Raw genomic sequence first — 22,051 nt, forward strand, 5'->3', positions numbered from 1 at the left:
CACACCTCGTGGAGTATTTTGTAATGATTTACATGTTCCTGAATTCTGGAGCAGCATCTGTTTGTTTAACTGTAATGTACAGTACAAGTGATTCTAAATAACCCTCTTATGGGAAGTGAACGACTAAGCCAGCCACCCACATTCAGTGCCTCCCTTTGGGAAACACCCACATCACAAGCAGCAGCCAAAAATACAGAAATCTGGTCTCATTATAATGAGTTGTGTCTGTTAAATTTGCCCTTCAGTTCCCCATTGTGCTATAGTAACACCATCATGTAGCCCACAGTAGTGTGCAGCTTATTTGCTTAATTTCTGGATCAGCGGTGCTTGACTTGTTTACGTTGACAGTACGTTCACTAACCAACACTACACAATTCACACATGTCCTCAATTCAAACGACTACAGAATCAAACACAGCTTATAAAAAATAATTTGCAACAATAAATATGGGACGCGTTATAGCTTCTTGAAAATACAGTAAATAAGCCTTTTATTTTGCTCCTTTACAAACAATACTAAAAAACAAAATAAAAATTGAATGAATTTTTTTTTAAGAGGCCCTGCTTAGTGAAAATCATTTTCTTTTCACAATAAGAATAAAAAAAATACATGGCTTTTTTCAGTGTCTTTTATTTTCTTTGCCATCCTTAACTCTATCAGAAAGGATCCTATTTCTTCCCTCAGATGGGAAGCCCTGTTCTGGAATACAGTATACTGACAAAGCAGATGACCATTCAGGTTGCAGTCAGGAAGACCGAGTTAGAGAGCCGGGAGTCATGGAAGACACAGCTGTAAGTGGTAATCTCAAAGGAGAGTGAGAGAAAGAGAGATGGACCACAGGCAGAGCTGCTATTTCAGACATCATCGGCAGAAGCGTCAGCTCTCATCCAGCAGTGCGGTAATGGGATGTAAATCCCGCTAGCGAAGTGGGCTGAGAGCGAACTGCAGGGAGCCTCCTCCAATCCGCCTTGCACCCCACACTGTCCTGATTGCCTTCTATTTTTATTTCGTGCTACAGCCTGTCGCCACGGGAACAAAACCCTATAGCTGTGGAGGTGGAAGCTCGGTTGATGGTGGGCTCAGTGGGAGGCTTCGATCATGACGTGATGGGAGAACACGCAGCTCTGCTCCACAATTTCAGTCAAAAGCAGTGATCGTGAGCAATGAGTTTCACACCTGCTTGATTTTTCCCGGTTCTGACATCTGTACTGTATATGGAACCAGAAGCCAAGCTAAACAAGAATATGTATGAGGTGCAGACTTAACAAATCAATCATGTTATTACACTGGAAAGCAGTTACAGAGGGAACACACTGTTGAATTATATTTATTGTAGTGGTGGGCATAGATTCATTTTTTTAATCTAGATTAATCTAGATTAATTTCAAAATTAATCTAGATTAATCTAGATTAAAATGGCTCATTTGAATTCTGCCGAAGGCATTCAGAATATGTGTGATACCCAAATAATGACTAAAAGTAAGTCTTTGAGAACGGGTTTCTCAAGCCAGGTGGCGCATTAGACCAGGGGCTCATCTCCTGTTTCCAAAATGCATCACAAACTGCTTGAGAAAGCTGTTCTACTATGATAATTGGTGATGAAAATTAAATTATGTTCAATAAGATGAACTTGCGTTTACTTCCGCATTAGCTAAGGGATGATTTCCGTTTATGTGGTACTTGAGACTGGAAGAGCTCCTACAGTACATTTACATTTAGTCATTTAGCAGACGCTTTTATCCAAAGCGATTTACAAAGAGTGAGGGAGCAACAAGCGATATGTCATACAGGAGCCATAATACATTAGATCTCAATACAAAGTTACTGGTTTCAACTAAAGCTAGACCACTACCTGTTGAGAGAAAGTGTTTTTTTTAAACCGATTCCGCATTGCACAAGGTGTAAACAACCTTAGTCTTGTCGATGTTTCTATTGGGAAGCTTCTTAAAAATTAATATTCCCTGAAGCAAACCCGGCGGCTTCATAGCTGCATCCATGTTAGCACGTCACGTTTGATGCGGTAATTTCACAGTAACGTTATGTTGTGTTCAGACCAAACGCGAATGGCGCCTCAAGCGTGAGTGATTTATATGTTAATGCAAAGAGCCAATAGACCTACTTGCTGCGCGAATCGCGCGAATGAAGCCCTGGTTATGAGATGATGAGGCGCGAATGAAGTCCTGGTTATGAGATGATGAGGCGGCTTCTGCTTCCGCGAATGACGCGAATCACGCGAGTTGAAAAATCTCGTTCTCGCCCCGTACAGTGCAGTTAAGCTGGTATACATCCGCGCTAAAATATCAAGGTGAAAGTCATCATAGCTTGCGTAGTATAGACCCAGCTCACAACCCAACTTTGAGAATAGATTAACGGCGACATTTTATGAAGTTGTGTTTCAGAGTGTTTGTTTTTAAATTAGATTTAGAGTCTGGCAAGTGTGAATACAACATATGTACCGAGAGTTTCAAAAGTTCATAACTTTTATTTTTACATTTTATACATATATATATCGAATTTTATACAATTCACTTTGATTGTATTTGATCATATTTATAATGTTAATTGAATAAAAAATGAAAAGTTGAATTGAAAAATGAACATGAAATTTAGAATGTTTCAGTATTTGGTTTGTCTTGCCCTCTGTCTTTAAAAAGCATCTTGTTTAAGAGCTAATGTACCATGATATATGTAACAAATGTGGTCATTTTATTAAAAACAGAAAAAATGCTGAATTTTACTTACTAAACATTTTACTTTTTCTTGTTTTAGACTTTTCATAATTATTTCATAATTATATAAGTTTCTGTTTTGAAGGTTTTGAAACTTTTTGAGAATTTTTCAACCATTTGCTGTATGCTGAGCCACATTTTTAAACGTCCTCACAAAGATAATTAAACATTTAAAAAACAACTTTTGGGCACATCTAAGTGGTCCTCAGAACTGAAATGACGTTTTACTTCAAATCTAAAGATTTCTTTAAATCTGATGGTTAATAAATTGTTCCATCTGTAAACGTGCACATCCTGCATTCTCTCTTATTTTTCTCTCAAGAGTCAAAATACACCTGTTTACCCATGAGACAGGAACCATGTGATGCAACAACATTGCCTTTGCAATGCAGATTACTTCATCATTGCATCTCAGTATATTTTTCTTGTTTTTCCTTCCCATACGTGTCTCCAGTGAGAAATGCTGTGCCGTACACAGGATAGAGCACGTCTGGTCCTACAGCCAAAATATGTACAGTTTAAGACATAAGCTCCCTCAACTGCACCTGCTCCACATGTTTGGTATGTGGGTCAAGATAAAGTTTTTTCCTCTTTTCAATAAGGTGCCCGTAGAAATCCACTTTGGTACTGCACTTGGCAATACGTGTCCAGCAAGTGACAATTAAACAGGCTTTATGGATAAATAGCTTGTTTACATTCAACTTGGCTCTTCCACGACAATGAGATCAAACAAAAGCCACACCGAGGCTTTGCAGGTGATACGGTCTTGAAGACCAAGGGGAATAAACTGCCTCTGGAGAAAATGTCAGTTTCTCCAGCATGAGAGAGATTGTTTTGCCTGCCAAAACAGCCTTGCCCTGGTCAATTGTCCTCACGGTGCTAACCTAACCTCTTGACATATGCCAATCAAAAATCTCTGATGAACTCCGGGATGTGGAACAACCGGCACCTTTGTGTCGCTCCTGTTGCTTGCTTACTTTCAGGGGATTCTAATTGAGATGGACAGGAAGCGGGGGAAGGGATCTCATTACGGGTGTGACCACATATAGAGCTTGGAATCCGACAAGCAGGAAATGGCGTTTAAAAGGTTTAGGCAATGAATGAGATTAACACTCATAAAGGATGGCTAGTTTTATCGCATTTGGCTTTTTGTGGCATATTGATAGGAAATGGGCTTTATTCCTCTAAAAAATGGCTCGTTTGAATAGTCCATCTCTCATATACATTTGGAGAATATGTTGGAATTCAATTATGTTGTTAATATTACATGATGGAAACCATGGGCTGCATTACCAAAAGATACTCGATCTAGAGTCCAAGTATAGATTTTTAGTCAGAATGTCATTTACAACAATGCAAAACAGATCTTAAAGACCGGTTCAAACAAAGGATGCTTTTAATAATAATATAACTATAAAGATCAAGTTTAAAAACAGAAGGCGTCCTTACCCAACTACAACAATAAGTGGAATTATATCATTGTGATCACTTTCAGAGTGAGGTTTTGCTGATCAGCCATAAATAAACAATATCTGATAAACACAAATAACTGATAGCCAATCAAAATCTATTGTAATTTTAAAAGGTCACACCTTTAAAATGTAAAACTGCAGCCTTCTATCTTAGAATAAACAGACGTTGGTGTGGACGCTAATATTGTTAGCATTTTAGTAGTTCTTATAGTTTTTTATGAGAATGGGTTGAAAACTCTAGGATAGGACGTTTTTTTAATATGAGTATATGAACCCGGTGCATTTCAGATGTTAAGGTTTGCTCAATAGCAATAGCTCAGATTCTTTTCCCATTGCTTTCTCAATGATCTGTTTGGATTCCACAACCTTCCGTTCCTCTCAGTTCTCAGGATATTGGTTGGTTTCAGTGGAGCGAAGCAGAAATTGATGTTGAAACTGGGAGGTTACTGTTCAAATAGCTAAGACAATAAACACGTCTCTTTCATGTGTCTATTTGAACTGAACGACCTACATAATTACCTTAGATTAGTTTACAGTACATTTGGCAAACAAAGTCCACACAATTTGGGATTAAACCTCCCTCGTCTGATCCCTTAAACTGTGTATATACACGACATGCCAAGCCATATGCTAAAGCAATTAGGCAGGTATAATTGTTTACTGTCATAATTCAAAGGGACACAGAGGGGAAGGAATGTAATGTCATTTCCGTGACTTAACAGCGCAGTTATGAACAGTTCGCCTTTGCAAGAACTCATGACTGGACGACCAAGTGGGAGTCATAACTCACAATAATACTGACTTCCCACAAGACTCCCTCTAGCACTGAGTCAACAAACCTGTGGTGCATTCTGTGAAAAGTCAAGGATTTTCAAAATAATTAAAGCCTCTTAAATTCCCTGAAAATTATACACCTTTTAGCAACGTTTTTTTGTGGTTCTTAGCATTGCGGGCTCTAAGCTAGGGAAATCCTCCTGTAGGGAACCAAATGGAATTTACTTAAACAATCTCTCAAGCAATGCACGTATGAGCTTATGTGTCACCTCTCGAGGGATCCTGTAATTCTGGGAAAAAGACTCCAGTCACAACTCCTCCCTAGAAGTTTCGTAAAGCTATGGTTTGCTAGAATACCGACAAGTAAAATGTAGTTTCTTTTTCTATTATGTTTTACTATATGCAATGTGTGCATTGCACTTTGACCAATAATTATACAGTAAATTTAATAAAAGTTAAAAAGATGGCAGGTTTTTTTTTAACTGTTTGAGGCCTACCTGTCTTCCTCAGAGGGAAGTCATCTCGAGAGTCTTGCGGTGAGGGCATTGACACCTTGCAGGAGGAGGACGCTCCGCCCAAAGGAGGTGAACTTTGCTCCAGAGAGGTGTGATGGGAGGCCCTGAACAGAGAGGAGATGCAAACTGAACTTCTGAACTTACCTCACAGTCATAAATACAGCTGACAGGTCTCATGTGCTCTTATAATACAACCTTAGGATCACATTACCAATTATTAGCCAAAATCTGCTGATATTTACAATTTTAGAAGGTTACGAATGTGAAGCTATACGTACATTCACTTATTAGGATACTACTATCAAATACAGTAAAGCTGAAAAAAAATAAAGATGGTTTGAGATATGTAAGGTACATCACTTACGTGTACCACAGTCTGGAGCTCTGTGTCAATTTCAAGGGGGCTCCAGCTGATGTACCATCTTTAGTGGATTTACTCAACAGAAAATCTTGGAGTTTCTGCTTCACTTCAGTGCTGGCCACCGCACCTGTCAGACCAGGAGACGCACACACACAAAGCATAAGCATCACACCCTATACAGGCTTAATACACGTGTTTATAGAGTTTGGCTCCATTTCAAGGCCTGAGAAACTTTTACTGACACTCCCAGACGCAGCAGGACCGGCCTGAACTCAAACAACACCGTCTTCACAGCACATTCACCCACACTCTTCTAAAAAGCTGAAAAATCTCTATTACACTATGGGCTGACGATTTGAGAACCTTTAACACAAATGAAGGAATATCTCCCTCTTCTGGTCGGCTGAAGTGAGGCATATGTGAAGGGTCTGTCTCAAATGCTTATTTCTGAGGAACTAATAGAACCAATTATGGTTTTTGAGGAACCTGCTGAAAAAACCCCATTTGAAATCATTACAGAAATTCTAATAGTTTCCATTAAAACCATTTCAAAATTCCCTTTTGTAGTGTTTTATTATTTCAATAGGATTTAATGATGCTCTATTGGATCCCAACTGCCAGATGAACCCACCAACCAATAGAATACATCACATACCAGCAGACACCATTATAGTTTCCTCTAAAACCAATTCAATTACCATTACAATCATTTTGGGAATTTTCTATTGTGTTTTAGTCAGGGTTCTATTTATAGGGTACCTTTTTTTTCAGCAGGGAATGCTTCACCCTCCATGTTGTAATTTTGTCATATAGTAAATATAAGCAGAATAACCAGAATTCAGCTGAAGTTCTATACTCATATTGGTAAAAAAATATAATCCAACTAATATTTAAACAAACATGCATTGGGAGCCTAAGCACATAACTCTATCAATGATAATCATGACTGTCAACTCTGCAGAAATTTGCACACACTTCCTAGAAATCTATTTTCCGTGTGGGCTGATTTTTTTCAAAGTGATGCTTGATAGAGGGCAGTCAACACTAGAGTCGCCTGGTCACCCCATAAAAAAGTTGAACCCACAACTTCATGGTTATCAGCCCAGATCCTGAATCACTTAACACTTCACTAAATGTTGAAATGCTGGTACAGACATGAGCTGTTTGACTGGTGACATTTGAATAGCATTAGAAATGGGCAGGTTGTTGAGTGTTGTGTGGGTGAGAATGACGACAAGCTCTTACTCTCTCTGCTTCGCTCTCTGTTGCGTAGGACCAGGACCTGTTGTTCTCGACGGTGTCTCTCCAGTTCTCTCTCCTGACTCTGTAGCTCTAGTTTCCTCTCTTTCTCCAGCTGTTCTTGGTGGTGCTTCATGGCCTGTAGCTCCTGCTGGAGCTGAGAGACAGGCGTCTTAATACTCAACATGCTCGCAATCCTTAACATTGAGTTTGACTTGAGCTGCCTAACTAGAATTCATTTTTCCTGTGATAATCACAGCATGTTCGAAAGTTTAAAAATGTTTTAAACGCACTTGAAGAAAAACGATTTGTATTTTTAATAAAGAAAAATCACAGATTAATTATTATGTTTTTCCTCGTAGACATGAAATATAATAATTGAAGAGCAAATGGAAACGTTTGCCTCAAAGGAAAATTGTCATCATTTACTCAACCTCTTGTCATTTCAAATCTGTGTTACTTTCTTTCTCCCGCAGGTATTTGAAGGTATTTGTTTCTTTCGTGTTCTGCAGAAGAAAGAAAGCCATACATGTTTGAAATGTGTCACGGTTCTGCCTATCTTGTCTGGCTAATTCTTGGTCTTGAGGCAGAACCAGAGCAGAATTCCCTGTTTCATGTGGGGAGAGAGATTTTGGACCTTTTGGGCTTCCATACTCTCCCCGAGTCTCGTCTGTGTTTCCCGCCATTTCGTGTCATTAGCTTCCCCTTAGTGTTTCATCTGTGTCACCTGTCCCCTATTAATTATCCTGTCATTGTCTCCCTTTAAGAGTCCTCTTGTTTCATTGTCTTGTGCGGTTCATTGCGTTTGCTTGTGCTTGTACGTATGCTATTTGCTATTTGCTGTTCCTGTTTCCTGTTCCTGTTCCGTGTCAAAGTAAGTGTAGTTTAGTCAGTGTTAGTGTTTTGTATCAAGTGTTTGTTTTATCAGTTTAGTTAGTTAGTGTCCTTGTTCGTTGTATAAAGTTATATATATACCTGTCCTGTTTTTTCCCCCACGTGGGTTTTGTTTTACCTGTTTGGTTAGTCTTGTTATTTGTTAAATAAATCTGTTAACCCCTTCACCTCCTTGTTTGTTCCTGCCTCTGCCTGCAATTGGGTTCTAACCATGAGTATTCATGACAGAATGAACCGCCACAACAGAACCCAGCAGGCAACCGCGGACGATTCCTTGCGGTCCCACCAGGCCCGACTCCTGTTGGGTTTTAAGCAGGGGGATCGCGGGATCAGGCAGTTCGCTCGGGAGTTCCTGGCTGCAGCTAGGGAGACTGAGTTCGGTGAGGCAGAGCTCAAGGTTATTTTTAACTGCTGCCTCACCGAGCCTCTCCGGCGGTCTGAGATGAGGATGTTGAGCTCCCTGTGGATGGGCGACATGATCAGGTATGTGGTCAACCGGGATGATCCCTGGCCATTAGTGCCAGACTGGGTGTCCACCCCCGTGGCTACCGTCCCGGAGGACCGCGCCCTGGCCGCCCTTACCCTGGGGAGCTCGGCACCCTCATCCGCAGCACCTCCTGCGGTCACTCTACCGTCGGCCAGTCCCACTGGCCGGCGGAGGAGAAAGAAACTACCCAGTCCGAAACTGCCCAGTCCGGAGCCATCCAGTCCGGAGCTACCCAGTCCGGAGCTACCCAGTCCGGAGCTACCCAGTCCGGAGCTACCCAGTCCGGAGCTACCCAGTCCGGAGCTACCCAGTCCGGAGCTACCCAGTCCGGAGCTACCCAGTCCGGAGCTACCCAGTCCGGAGCTACCCAGTCCGGAGCTACCCAGTCCGGAGCTACCCAGTCCGGAGCTACCCAGTCCGGAGCTACCCAGTCCGGAGCTACCCAGTCCGGAGCTACCCAGTCCGGAGCTACCCAGTCCGGAGCTACCCAGTCCGGAGCTACCCAGTCCGGTGCTACCCAGTCCGGTGCTACCCAGTCCGGTGCTACCCAGTCCGGTGCTACCCAGTCCGGTGCTACCCAGTCCGGTGCTACCCAGTCCGGTGCTACCCAGTCCGGTGCTACCCAGTCCGGTGCTACCCAGTCCGGTGCTACCCAGTCCGGTGCTACCCAGTCCGGTGCTACCCAGTCCGGTGCTACCCAGTCCGGTGCTACCCAGTCCGGTGCTACCCAGTCCGGTGCTACCCAGTCCGGTGCTATCCAGTCCCAAATATTTTTTGGGGGGGCGCCGTGGGGAGGCGACTGCCCGAGCGGCCGTTCCGGCCGCGGATTCCTTCCAGGAGCCGGAACCAAGCCCGTTCCAGGAGCCGGAACCAAGCCCGTTCCAGGAGCCGGAACCAAGCCCGTTCCAGGAGCCGGAACCAAGCCCGTTCCAGGAGCCGGAACCAAGCCCGTTCCAGGAGCCGGAACCAAGCCCGTTCCAGGAGCCGGAACCAAGCCCGTTCCAGGAGCCGGGACCAAGCCCGTTCCAGGAGCCGGAACCAAGCCCGTTCCAGGAGCCGGGACCAAGCCCGTTCCAGGAGCCGGGACCAAGCCCGTTCCAGGAGCCGGGACCAAGCCCGTTCCAGGAGCCGGGACCAAGCCCGTTCCAGGAGCCGGGACCAAGCCCGTTCCAGGAGCCGGGACCAAGCCCGTTCCAGGAGCCGGGACCAAGCCCGTTCCAGGAGCCGGGACCAAGCCCGCCGTCAGAGAGCGCTGCCCAGCCGCCGTCAGAGAGCGCTGCCCAGCCGCCGTCAGAGAGCGCTGCCCAGCCGCCGTCAGAGAGCGCTGCCCAGCCGCCGTCAGAGAGCGCTGCCCAGCCGCCGTCAGAGAGCGCTGCCCAGCCGCCGTCAGAGAGCGCTGCCCAGCCGCCGTCAGAGAGCGCTGCCCAGCCGCCGTCAGAGAGCGCTGCCCAGCCGCCGTCAGAGAGCGCTGCCCAGCCGCCGTCAGAGAGCGCTGCCCAGCCGCCGTCAGAGAGCGCTGCCCAGCCGCCGTCAGAGAGCGCTGCCCAGCCGCCGTCAGAGAGCGCTGCCCAGCCGCCGTCAGAGAGCGCTGCCCAGCCGCCGTCAGAGAGCGCTGCCCAGCCGCCGTCAGAGAGCGCTGCCCAGCCGCCGTCAGAGAGCGCTGCCCAGCCGCCGTCAGAGAGCGCTGCCCAGCCGCCGTCAGAGAGCGCTGCCCAGCCGCCGTCAGAGAGCGCTGCCCAGCCGCCGTCAGAGAGCGCTGCCCAGCCGCCGTCAGAGAGCGCTGCCCAGCCGCCGTCAGAGAGCGCTGCCCAGCCGCCGTCAAGTCCGGCTGCCCAGCCGCCGTCAAGTCCGGCTGCCCAGCCGCCGTCAAGTCCGGCTGCCCAGCCGCCGTCAAGTCCGGCTGCCCAGCCGCCGTCAAGTCCGGCTGCCCAGCCGCCGTCAAGTCCGGCTGCCCAGCCGCCGTCAAGTCCGGCTGCCCAGCCGCCGTCAAGTCCGGCTGCCCAGCCGCCGTCAAGTCCGGCTGCCCAGCCGCCGTCAAGTCCGGCTGCCCAGCCGCCGTCAAGTCCGGCTGCCCAGCCGCCGTCAAGTCCGGCTGCCCAGCCGCCGTCAAGTCCGGCTGCCCAGCCGCCGTCAAGTCCGGCTGCCCAGCCGCCGTCAAGTCCGGCTGCCCAGCCGCCGTCAAGTCCGGCTGCCCAGCCGCCGTCAAGTCCGGCTGCCCAGCCGCCGTCAAGTCCGGCTGCCCAGCCGCCGTCAAGTCCGGCTGCCCAGCCGCCGTCAAGTCCGGCTGCCCAGCCGCCGTCAAGTCCGGCTGCCCAGCCGCCGTCAAGTCCGGCTGCCCAGCCGCCGTCAAGTCCGGCTGCCCAGCCGCCGTCAAGTCCGGCTGCCCAGCCGCCGTCAAGTCCGGCTGCCCAGCCGCCGTCAAGTCCTGTCAGGTTGATCTTCAGACCCTGGTCCAGCCCGGCATTCCAGCCGTGGTCCAGCCCTCCAGTCCTGCAGGGGACTAGGACGGTTCCCCCCAGGACTACCCCTGTCAAGCCTCCTGGGGCTCCGCGCCCTGGCGCGTCCCCAAGGGCTGGAACTTTCCCACCCAGCCCTCCCCCTTTTGGACTTCCCATGTCTTCTTGTTTGCCCCCACCCCCCCTCCCTTGTTTGTTATTTTTATTAAGTCATCCTAATCCCCTATTGATTCTTGCCTGTCTGCCACTGATTTTGTTTTCCATGTTTTGTTTAGTCTTGTCTATGTCTCAGTCTGTCTTGTCCTGTGAGTCTCCTTGAGGAGCGTCAGGATGTCGCTCCTTAAGGCGGGGGTTCTGTCACGGTTCTGCCTATCTTGTCTGGCTAATTCTTGGTCTTGAGGCAGAACCAGAGCAGAATTCCCTGTTTCATGTGGGGAGAGAGATTTTGGACCTTTTGGGCTTCCATACTCTCCCCGAGTCTCGTCTGTGTTTCCCGCCATTTCGTGTCATTAGCTTCCCCTTAGTGTTTCATCTGTGTCACCTGTCCCCTATTAATTATCCTGTCATTGTCTCCCTTTAAGAGTCCTCTTGTTTCATTGTCTTGTGCGGTTCATTGCGTTTGCTTGTGCTTGTACGTATGCTATTTGCTATTTGCTGTTCCTGTTTCCTGTTCCTGTTCCGTGTCAAAGTAAGTGTAGTTTAGTCAGTGTTAGTGTTTTGTATCAAGTGTTTGTTTTATCAGTTTAGTTAGTTAGTGTCCTTGTTCGTTGTATAAAGTTATATATATACCTGTCCTGTTTTTTCCCCCACGTGGGTTTTGTTTTACCTGTTTGGTTAGTCTTGTTATTTGTTAAATAAATCTGTTAACCCCTTCACCTCCTTGTTTGTTCCTGCCTCTGCCTGCAATTGGGTTCTAACCATGAGTATTCATGACAAAATGACAAGAGGGTCAGTAATTGATAAAAGATGGAGTTCCCTTTAAGTCTCCTTCATCTCAGATAGTTCTCAGAGGAAAAAGAAATCCAGAAATCTCTCAAATATCTTAAGAGTTTCAGAAAAGATCTAAATGTCACAAAGTGACTTTAGATCAAAGTCAATTTGATATAAGATTTCAATACAAACTCACATTTCTCATTAAATTGAACCAAAATTAAGATTATTTGACATATACAATCTTCATTCTTTTTTTAGCTACAATGTATTGAAACAATCTATTTTATTGCCAAGCAATTTTAGGAGAAACATCTTGAGACCAAGTTGATGTTGATAAACGAAACATAACCGAGAGTTCCAAATACTGTCCCTCTATTTCCCTCGGAGTAAAATGAAATTGTTTTCAAAAAGACGAAACAGCAGGTATAAATTATTTCAGCGTATGGTGTTTTTTTAATATTTTTACAGAAATATATACAATGTAGGCAGCTCAATAGGTTTTATGACACAGCCCTTGTTTCACATTTGGACTGTGTGGATTTGATAAGTGTTCTTGCTTTCTCTTTCATCATGTGTGATACTGTACAGTAATGTTGTGAAGTATCTAAATCATTACGTCAGCAGGGCTGTGTTTTTACCTTCAGGTGCTCTTGTATCTGGGCCTGGTGTTGGCGGACCAGGTTCTCGTGCTGTTTCTGGAACTCATTGATGAGTAGCTGTTTCTGAATTTGCTGTTGTTTCTGAATTAGGAGCAGTTCTTGTTGAAGCTGTCTTTCCCACACGCCGGGCTCTGAAGCGGAACACTGCATCCTGACATCCGTACGCAGGTCCAACGGGGAGCCCGGATCAAGAGCCAAGGGAACCTCTGGCTTAACGTCCACTGAGAAAGAAGACGAATACAAAGATTTATTATTAACGTCTCTTATATGTTTATGGTTAATCATTTACAGATATTTGAATATATTAGTCACATAACTGTAGTCTATATACCCATATGTAGGCTGAGTTGCTTTGGAAAGAAAAAAACACTTGGTGCGAATAATAAAGCACAAAAATGTCCTGATTTCCCTTTTCATACCGTACTAAGTAAACCTCAGCAAGTACACTTCAAAGTCATCAAAACTTTCTGAATGTAGCCCCACAGGAGCCTCTGTGCTTCTCATATATAGAGATACAACAAAAACTATATTGCTGTGTATCTACTGTGTGTCAGAATCTCCTGACAAGTCCTCCCCTCCGAAGGTTATTGCTTGTTTGGTCCAATGGGTTCCACTGACCCCTCCGGTTTGCATGGAGACCGCAGTGCGGCAGTCCATTTCCCAGAAAGTCGAGATGTTTGTGCTCCTCTTATTCCCCACAGCATCACAACTTCATCATGATGGAAAATTGCTCATGTATTCTTCACGCTGTTTTTCATTACATGTAATACACTGAGTACAAAAAGCAGAGGGCATCCCAAAGGCCCCGAGAACTATATATAACCAACTAGATAGCGAAAATCAATATCAAGCATGGAGGACAGCCTCTTATGGTGGAGATGTTCATCATAACAGACGGGGACACACTTCTGCTTAGCCAAAAAATGATAAGACATGGAGAAGAGGGGATTGTAAAGTGTCATTGTTTGCAAACAAGATAAATGACGGTGTATGGAAGAACAGAATTGTTTCTACAGTTGTTGATTTCTGTTGCTCTCTGTATGATACAAGCCTGCCAGCCTGGCGGTTAGTTCCCTATAACTGCATACAGAGTGACTGACAGGATATACAGTACTTATGGCTCAATAATTCTTGGGTTTCACGTTGAGGAAAAGCACTCACACGCCGGTTCTTGCACAATTGAGGATGATGTAACAAAAGGAACCCCCATGTAAGAAAATATCTGGAAGGTTTTTTTCCATTTTGGTTCCCGTGATGAATTAGTTGACTAATTTATCATAACCGCTTTCAGTACATAACCGTAATGGATGATAAACTGCACAAAATCAATATCTGAGAATATTGATTTTCTGATGGTTCCAGGTAATGCAATCGTCTGAGAAACTTTACTGTAAAGCTAAAGTTTACATTTAGTCAGTAAGCAGACTCTTTTATCCCAAGCGACTTCAGGGAGCAATAAGCGATATGTCATACAGGGGTAATAATACAATAGGTGCTATAGATTGATAGATGGATAGAGATGGATAGATGAATAGATAGATAGATAGATGGATAGATGGATAGATGGATAGATGGATAGATAGATAGATAGATAGATAGATAGATAGATAGATAGATAGATAGATAGACATAGGTCCCTAAAAAAACTCCTGTTTAATTACATATCCAAAATCGCATGTTTACATATATACAAACACAGAGGCAAAACCTTCAAACCATGAATCCTATCCATCAAGTAGTGTCTCCTTAGCCCACAAATTCCCGTAATGAGTTGCCATAGCAAGGCACTTAATGCGACACAAGCGGCAATTTACACATTAATGGTGAAGCTTTTCTGCGCCTGTTCGCTTGAACGTAATGTGCTTCACCATCATCAAAAATGTCTGCGTGCGCAACTGATGATTAAAAATAGAATCATAAAAGCAAGTGGTGCAATCTCAGGCTATGACAAAACCCACACCCAATCCACCACCCAAACTGGCTGCCATGGCAACGCTTGCGACATTATAATGACTCCTCTTCCTGCAGATTCTGAGCTGTGTGGCGTCTCCTCCCTGTGTGCACCCATGGATATTATATCATCCCTTATATAAGTCTGCAACACACACACACACCACAAACACAGATACACGCACTCTGCTTGTGTCAGCGCTCACTTGTACACACCAGCTATGCCTGTCAGCTCCGGTTCAGGTTGAAGCAATCAACCTCTTGGAGTTTAGCAAAAATTCACCTTGGGTTCTAATTCTGGGAAGGGAGCCGGGTCCAAAGCTACTTGAGCGGCACGCTGCAGTGAGCCAAAGAGATGACCCTAAGCATCCTGGGGAATATTAATTCAGACTTGAAAGAGCACTTTACAAAGAGCAGCCTGTGTTCTTACAGTACTTGTGGAGTCAGCCAATGAGCTTCAACAATGAGTCACAGGCGTTGGGCTCTCTGCCCTAATGGAGCTAAAAATAGCCCCAGAAACACCTGCTGGCTTGGAGCACTTGTCTCATTTGTCTTATGTTTCCTTCATGCACCCCTCCCTGCCGCCATCATTAAAAAGATACACTTTGATCCGACCAAGCAGCCGAGCTCTCTGCGAAGAAACTTCAGGTCAAGTCGCTTAGACCTCCCCGCTCATCTGGTAGCAGTCGGAGATTAAGACCGACCAGGTTAAAGCCACTGGCACATTTCCACACGTTAACCCTGTTCCAGACAACGGGATGACATCGTGACACAAAACACAACGCTGGAAATGGAAGCTCGGACGTCATCGCTTGTCAATCGATTGACCTCTTTAAACAAATAGATTCGCTGCGTTGTGCTTTCACAGCCCATTGTTGAGGTAACAGAGCAACATGTTGGATCCCTCGAGATGCTGTTGACTTTTCATCACTCGCTTTTAATTACGTTAACAAGCCACTTGTTGAGAGTGCAGCGGGATGCGGTCCATTTTGGCATCACCTGACCATCTGTCACTAAATCTATGTTACTAGAAGAAACGCGCTTGCACCTCGTGTTTTGGCTCCGAGCCTCCATCAGAACATTACGAGTAATGAAGCCAAGATGAGCTGTTGATGTAATACAAACGCCAGCTGAACTGAAAAAGAGAATCTCAAACCAGCAGTAACAGGGCTAAATATAACCGCTTTTCTGAGCACGCTCTTAATATAGGGTATGTGTGAAAGACTGTCAAACGTGTTGAGCCATCTGGTAATTTTAACTCGGGCAAAAGTAAGAGCACCCTGACAAATTTATGAAAGCTATTAGGCTGCTTGCCCCCCTAACCTCCACCACTGCGCTTTTATAACAGTTTCACGCAGACTAACGGTTACGTAACTTCTGTTATCTTTCTGTTTATGTTGTTCCTCTGATCGGTTAGACCCTTGGCTGAGCGGCATGCTGGGAAATGCTAAGAATTGTGGTGCAGATGTGGCGCTGTGAAGCAGTGAACGCAAGATGACCGAAAGCGCTCTGCTTTATTCTTAGCACCATGGGATGACAAGCGTCCTGCCCTGTGTCCAAATGGTTCCCTTTCTCCACAGGGCCGGCCTCAGGGGATGTGGTGACTCATTGGCTTTACTACATTTCCCATAATCCCTTGAGCCACGGACCACGCGTACTGATGTTTCTCATTAACACTGATTACAGAAATGATCAAAGCGGTGACTTTATAGCGCTGGGTACAGCCACAAAAGCAAACCTCCCACACACTGCTAAGTGAAAAGCTACTAAAACAAACTCTTAATTAACCCTCTTTATTTGGATCTATTTTAGTCTTAATTTGATAGAATTTTTTTTTTTTGTAAAGTGTGTTTTCATTGTTAGTTCACCTGAAATGTGCATGTTTCAGATACCTTTGTAAAACATTGTATTAAAGGGGTGATATGATATGGCTGAAATGAATATTTTTGTTTGTTTTAGATGTAATGCAATGTGTATACACGATTAAAGTTCAAAAACGCTGTAATTTCCACATACCGTGCATGTTTGTATCTCGTCTTTGCCCCGCCTCTCTGAAACTCGCAGTTTTACTACAAAGCTCATCGCTCTTAAAAGCAAGGTGTGCTATGATTGGCCAGCTAACCAGTGCGTAGTGATTGGTCGAATACTGCAAGCGTGTGACGGAAATGTAAAGCCTCTTACCATATTTGGAACATCAGGTTCAAAAGCAATTGTACTGACAGGTACACCCACCTTATTTGCGTATATATTTGTGCGGTCTTAGTCAAATCATACCACGAACTGACGTAGATTTGTGGGGTTTGGTTACACGAGGCGTTTCAGGCAGGTCTTGGTGAGCATTCGCTCATAGATAGAATGCATGTTTTGTTCTGAAACTTTAATTTTAGCAATTTTGCATGTCTAATCATGGGCAACTTATATCACACCAAAGACAAAAAAAACACGTATTCGGAACATATGACACCTTAAAGTGAGCTGTACAGTATGTCACTCACAATCAAACAACTGTGCATAAATAACTACACCTAATTACAGTTTGCATGACATTTAAATGTCCTGCTAAAAAAACTATACTATAGAAACTATAGAAATATCTTAATATTTTATCTCGCTTTTTTAAATGCTGCATGTATTAACCTTTCAATGGTGGCTTTTACACATCATATATACACCATACAGATAACAAGCCACAAAATAATCAGGTAGCCCTAAATAAGCCTCGGGCATATTTAAATTGAATTCTATTTTTTAACCTCTATTGTCAGTCTGAGTTTTTATGTTGGGGGGATTTTTTTTGCCTGCATATGCTGCGGTGAGTGAGTGCTCATTACGGCTGATGTTATTCTGGGCTGCAGGCGTGTCTAAAGCAGGAAACGCTGCTGTATTTTTAAGTAGCAGCTTATTCCTCACAGCAGAAACAAGGCAGGGGAATCCACATCATAACACACACACACACGCGTATCACTGAAGAGCCAGCTTCTGTTAATCAGATAAGCTGCAAATAGATTTCAGGAGTGTTATTGTAATGTGCAATGTGAGAATTCGTGTCAATTAATAGTAGATTACTAAATACATTTCTTAACAACTTTATTTGGTAGAGCTTTGATTGGAAAACCTATTGAAACTATGGATAGGAGTTAAAAGGGCATTTTTCAGCAAAAAAAAAAAGTAAACTCTACTTTAAAAAGGGAAAATTGTCAGCGTTATGGATGTGACAAAAAAGGATGCATGTTTTTGAGAGACAACATACTTCAGAAAGGAGGAAAATCAGAAACAACAAATGGAGAAGGGTTGGCTCTTCAAAGACCACAAAATAGTTCTTTTATTTTAGTTTTCATTTGCCCATTTATGAGGAATTTTTTTTGCTTATGGAAAACTATGCTTTAAAAACACAGAAATTGGCATATCTGATCATTATGATGAAAACCTTTGATAAGACATGCTTTTTTCATCTTAAAGTTGACATTTGCATGGAATTGCCTAAATATTTAAACGATATACAGCATATACAGTACATACATTATATCACTACTCTAAATCAAGCAGAATTATCATTACAAATTCTAAAATCTAAGCAACGTTCTCACTGACCAGAATCACATTTAACAAGTACATTCACAACCCAGATATTGAGCATCAGAGAGATGTTCGACTCATTATGATAAGGAATGCAGCAAAATGTCAGCCCGACAAAAGCTTAACTTTTCTTTAGTTTATAATGACATGCTATCCACTGCCATAGGGCGCTCTGTCATTCTGTGAAATACGGTGGATGAAAAAACATTTATTTTTTACCAAAAAATGCAAGTAGATGAGACCGAAGTGATAAATTCATCATTTAAGTAAGGCGACAAACTGACTAGCACAATTAATTTGAACACCTGTTCGCTTGTTCATTCAACAACTGGCTTGTTCTCTTATATGACTTATTCTAGAATTCTAGTTATCAAAATGATTAAAAAAATTATAATGTTTGTTATGGCTTTAAACTCGCAGTCGCTGCAAAACAGCACGCCACAAACATCTTCAGATGGCAGCAGGTTCTCAAGATTTGCTTTGAACCAAAGAACCGATTCCCTGAGCTCACTGACATAAGTAACAGATTAAGTCTACACCCTTAATTAAAACGTAACCTGACCTATTTGCCTCATGTTAACACATTAACTGTTATGTTTTTGATCACAAGGTCAAAATATCACAGTTAATGTTCCAAGATAAATTTAAAATAAATTAAATCTCTTCAGCAGATTTACCTGCGTCAAGAAAAATGACGAAAATACAATTCAAATGAAGAAACTTTTTAACAAACAACCATCAACAACAACAGATGTACCAGACCGCAGATGTAAGTGACAAAACTCTGTTAATAACTGTTCCACTGTGGTTATATTAAGAATGTGTGAGGATGGTATGATAGCAGCGCACTACGGCGGCTAATCTTAGCACGCTAATGCTATAAGCTGAAAATAACATACTAAGAATAACTGACCCACAGAGCAAGCAACAGGCCTGCCTTTCTCATATGGCTGTTGTTGAACCTCACACGTATAATGCCACACATGCCTGTATGAGGCTTTCACTAGTCAGATGAGCATTAGCCCGATCACTCAGTATCAGAACGGAGGAGTTTCATGTTCACCGTCTGATATTTTGTGCTGAACGGGGTGCCCTACTGCCCAGGATGGTTGAACTTGGCCCTGCAACAGGTTGATCCAGTCTGCTGAGCCTTATTGAAGGAGACAGCTCAATATTTACCATGTCTGTGCGTAATGCACCTCTTTGCAGATTTACAAATCAGGGCTTGAACTATGTTTAGAAACACATGATTGCATTATGCTTGTGTGTGGTTAGTGTGTTTGTGCATGTGTGTGTGTCTGCGTGCTGATGTGTGATGGAGTAGATGATAAATGAGCAAACTTTCAGTTATGTTGCAACGAAGCTGAAATCTAACTAGGCGATCTTGCGCGGTTCGGCAATGATAAGGCATTTTAATGCAATAAAGAAAACTCAGAGGTGAAGCAATCTTCTCCACCCTTCTTTCAGGAACCGAAATAGCTCCATCTGTCCTCTTATTATACATGCACTTCCTTTTCCCTTCCCTCCTCACCCCTAAAAAAAATCCCAGAAAACCCCACATTCTAGCAAAACCGGACAGAGGTTGTGACAGCACCCGACCACGAGTCAAAAACAACAGCAAAGAACAGAAATGAGTCACGCTCCGAATTCATACAGTAAAGCAAACACATTGTGATGTCAGACCCTTCGCAAACAGCATCACGTCGCAAATAGACCTTTTCATTGTCTTTGGCATGTACCGAAAGTAACGTGCCTTTCATCTTGACAACATATTTCTGTCAGCAAGTTTCCTCTCCTTGAATTAAAGGCTAAACTCATGCAACATCCTGTAGACGCAAGAGTCTAAGTTCTGTTTTTACATCCTTTAATCTACTCTTCCCTGCCGCTTGCCATCGTTGCCAGAATGACGTCTGACGGGATAATTGCACGGACATCAAACCGCCCCTTTGTTAGTTTAGTGATTTAGCGTTAACCCTGCTAAAAGACGTCTGTGGAGCGCTGCCCTCCTCAGAACTTTCCTCAGGTGTGAGGAGGGAGCATCCACGACACAAACATGCAGTTCAGACACTTTACGTCTTACATGCCTCCCTTAGCAGCACATGCACTTTTGTGCATGAACGGCCGCTAATGTTGTTGCAAGTTTAAGATGTCATCATTTTTAGCAACAGGAATAAAGACGTGTACATATTAAAAGTTACCTGAGTTGTTGACGTTGTGCATGTCGGAGTCGTTGGGGGTCCGAGGCAGCCGGTGTTTGCCGATGCTGTCTGTGGAGAAAAAGGATTCAGCCTCGTAAATGGTCTGGAGCATGAGTGCTTCAGTTAGCAGCACATCGTCTGCCAGCCCTGCTCTTCCTGTATTGCTGTCAGCTTGTTCCCTCCTTCACACTGTATGTGTGTCTCTCTCTCAGTATCTCTCTTAGTCTCTCTCTCTCTCTCTCTCTCTCTCTCTCAAGAGACCAGGAGTGTTCGCCTCTGCCTCCTCCTCCTCAAGCGACACTCGCAGTGACAGCGCGCTCCCTCACTAACGCTAAAAGCTTCACAGCTTCACTCCTCCTCTTCTCCGCTCCTCTCCGCTCTTCTCCTCCAGTCGACACCTAAGTGCTTCTGAGAATCAGCGGGAGAGTCTCTCACTCTCTCGTTCCTCTTGTCCTGACAAAACTGCTTGTTATTTTTCTCTCCAATATGTCAGATTTGCCGTTCTCAAACAGGTTTCTTTTCCACTCCGGGGTGGCTGAGATCTTCTCTGTGGCCAAGGAGTTGAGTTCACCTCCTGCTCACGTCTTTCTCTCCTTGTCTTTTCCCGTCAGGTTTCTTGCTGCAGAGGAGGAGGCTGATTTGCATGTGAATCAACAAGAGCTTGGCCCACAGGTGACAGAAATAGAACAATGGCCGGCTCAGGCTAAAAATAGGTCAGGCGCGGTGCTGGGATTGGAGCAGCATAGATGCGTTTAAAAATACCACACCAAACACAGCTGTGGCCCTCATCTACAGCCAGAAGGCACGTCTCTGTGTGTCTATCTCTCTCTCTCTCTTTCGTTTTAGTGCGCTGTCGTTCTTTATCTCTGTTTATCTGTTCTCTCGCTCTTTTTGAACTGTCTCATTCCACCCTTCCATTTTCTCTCATTTGACCTGTATGAAAAATACACACAATCAGTTTTTTTCAGGAGATATAAATATTTTCTGCATACATTTTGCTCAACATGTTGCTGGGAGCCGTGCTGCAGAGCAGGGTTTGTGTGCTTAGTGTGCAGAGCATGTACAAAGTCGAATGCACCATTTCTTGGTCTGTGTGAAATCTGCAATTCAGATCTAGAATTCAAAACTATGCATGGCACATCGTGTTGGAGGCATAACAAGGACATCATTTCACAACATGGCATTCGGTTCATAAGTAGTATGTACTATATGTGTCATCTCATCGCTCTATACAGTTAGAGCAGGTACAGTTCCCTAGAGAACACATGCTTGCTCTTCTAATGTAAACATTTGTACACGCTACAGTACGTCTAGGCTTGATTTGCTTGTGTTTGCACATGTGTGGTCATTTGTGGAGCAGGCAGGTTGTATATTGAGGCCAGTTTTGCTCTTCAGTAGGGATTTCCCAGCTGGCCAAGTGTGTTTAAGATGAATTTGGAGCTCAGAGCGCACCACAGCCATCTGTGTGAGGGTCAAACTTTATTTAAAACTCTCACTAGTCCCTGCTACAGCCGCACTGCTCTAATGTGAGATGTTATATTTCCATTTTATTTTCTCTTATGTCAGTGAGAGACAGTTTAGAAAATAGGGCTCTCAAACGATTAATGGCATCCCGAATAAAAGTTTGTGTTGACATCATATATTTCTGTGCATGTTCATTTTGTATTTTGAAATCAAAACTTGGGGGACACGGTGGCTTAGTGGTTAGCACATTCGCCTCACACCTCCAGGATGGGGGTTCGATTCCCGCTTCCGACTTGTGTGTGTGTGTGTGTGCGTGCGTGCGTGCGTGCGTGCGTGCGTGCGT

The 22,051-nt window shown here is 44.2% G+C and overlaps 1 protein-coding gene across 1 annotated transcript in view; it reads right to left on the reverse strand.

Annotated features, from left to right (window-relative positions):
- The window catches only part of hdac9b (histone deacetylase 9b), a 29,851-nt gene extending 9,057 nt beyond the window's left edge, over window positions 1-20,794 (reverse strand). The window contains exons 1-5 of the mRNA XM_056763037.1: window positions 20,245-20,794; window positions 12,500-12,741; window positions 7,098-7,248; window positions 5,856-5,979; window positions 5,474-5,595 (exon numbers count right to left, since the gene is read on the reverse strand). Coding sequence (XP_056619015.1) covers window positions 5,474-5,595; window positions 5,856-5,979; window positions 7,098-7,248; window positions 12,500-12,741; window positions 20,245-20,356 — 751 coding nt within the window. The 5' untranslated portion in view covers window positions 20,357-20,794. The remainder of the gene's footprint in view (window positions 1-5,473; window positions 5,596-5,855; window positions 5,980-7,097; window positions 7,249-12,499; window positions 12,742-20,244) is intronic.
- Window positions 20,795-22,051: the final 1,257 nt, after the last annotated feature.

Source organism: Triplophysa dalaica, chromosome 12, assembly GCF_015846415.1.
Source record: "Triplophysa dalaica isolate WHDGS20190420 chromosome 12, ASM1584641v1, whole genome shotgun sequence".
Lineage (NCBI taxonomy): Eukaryota > Metazoa > Chordata > Actinopteri > Cypriniformes > Nemacheilidae > Triplophysa > Triplophysa dalaica.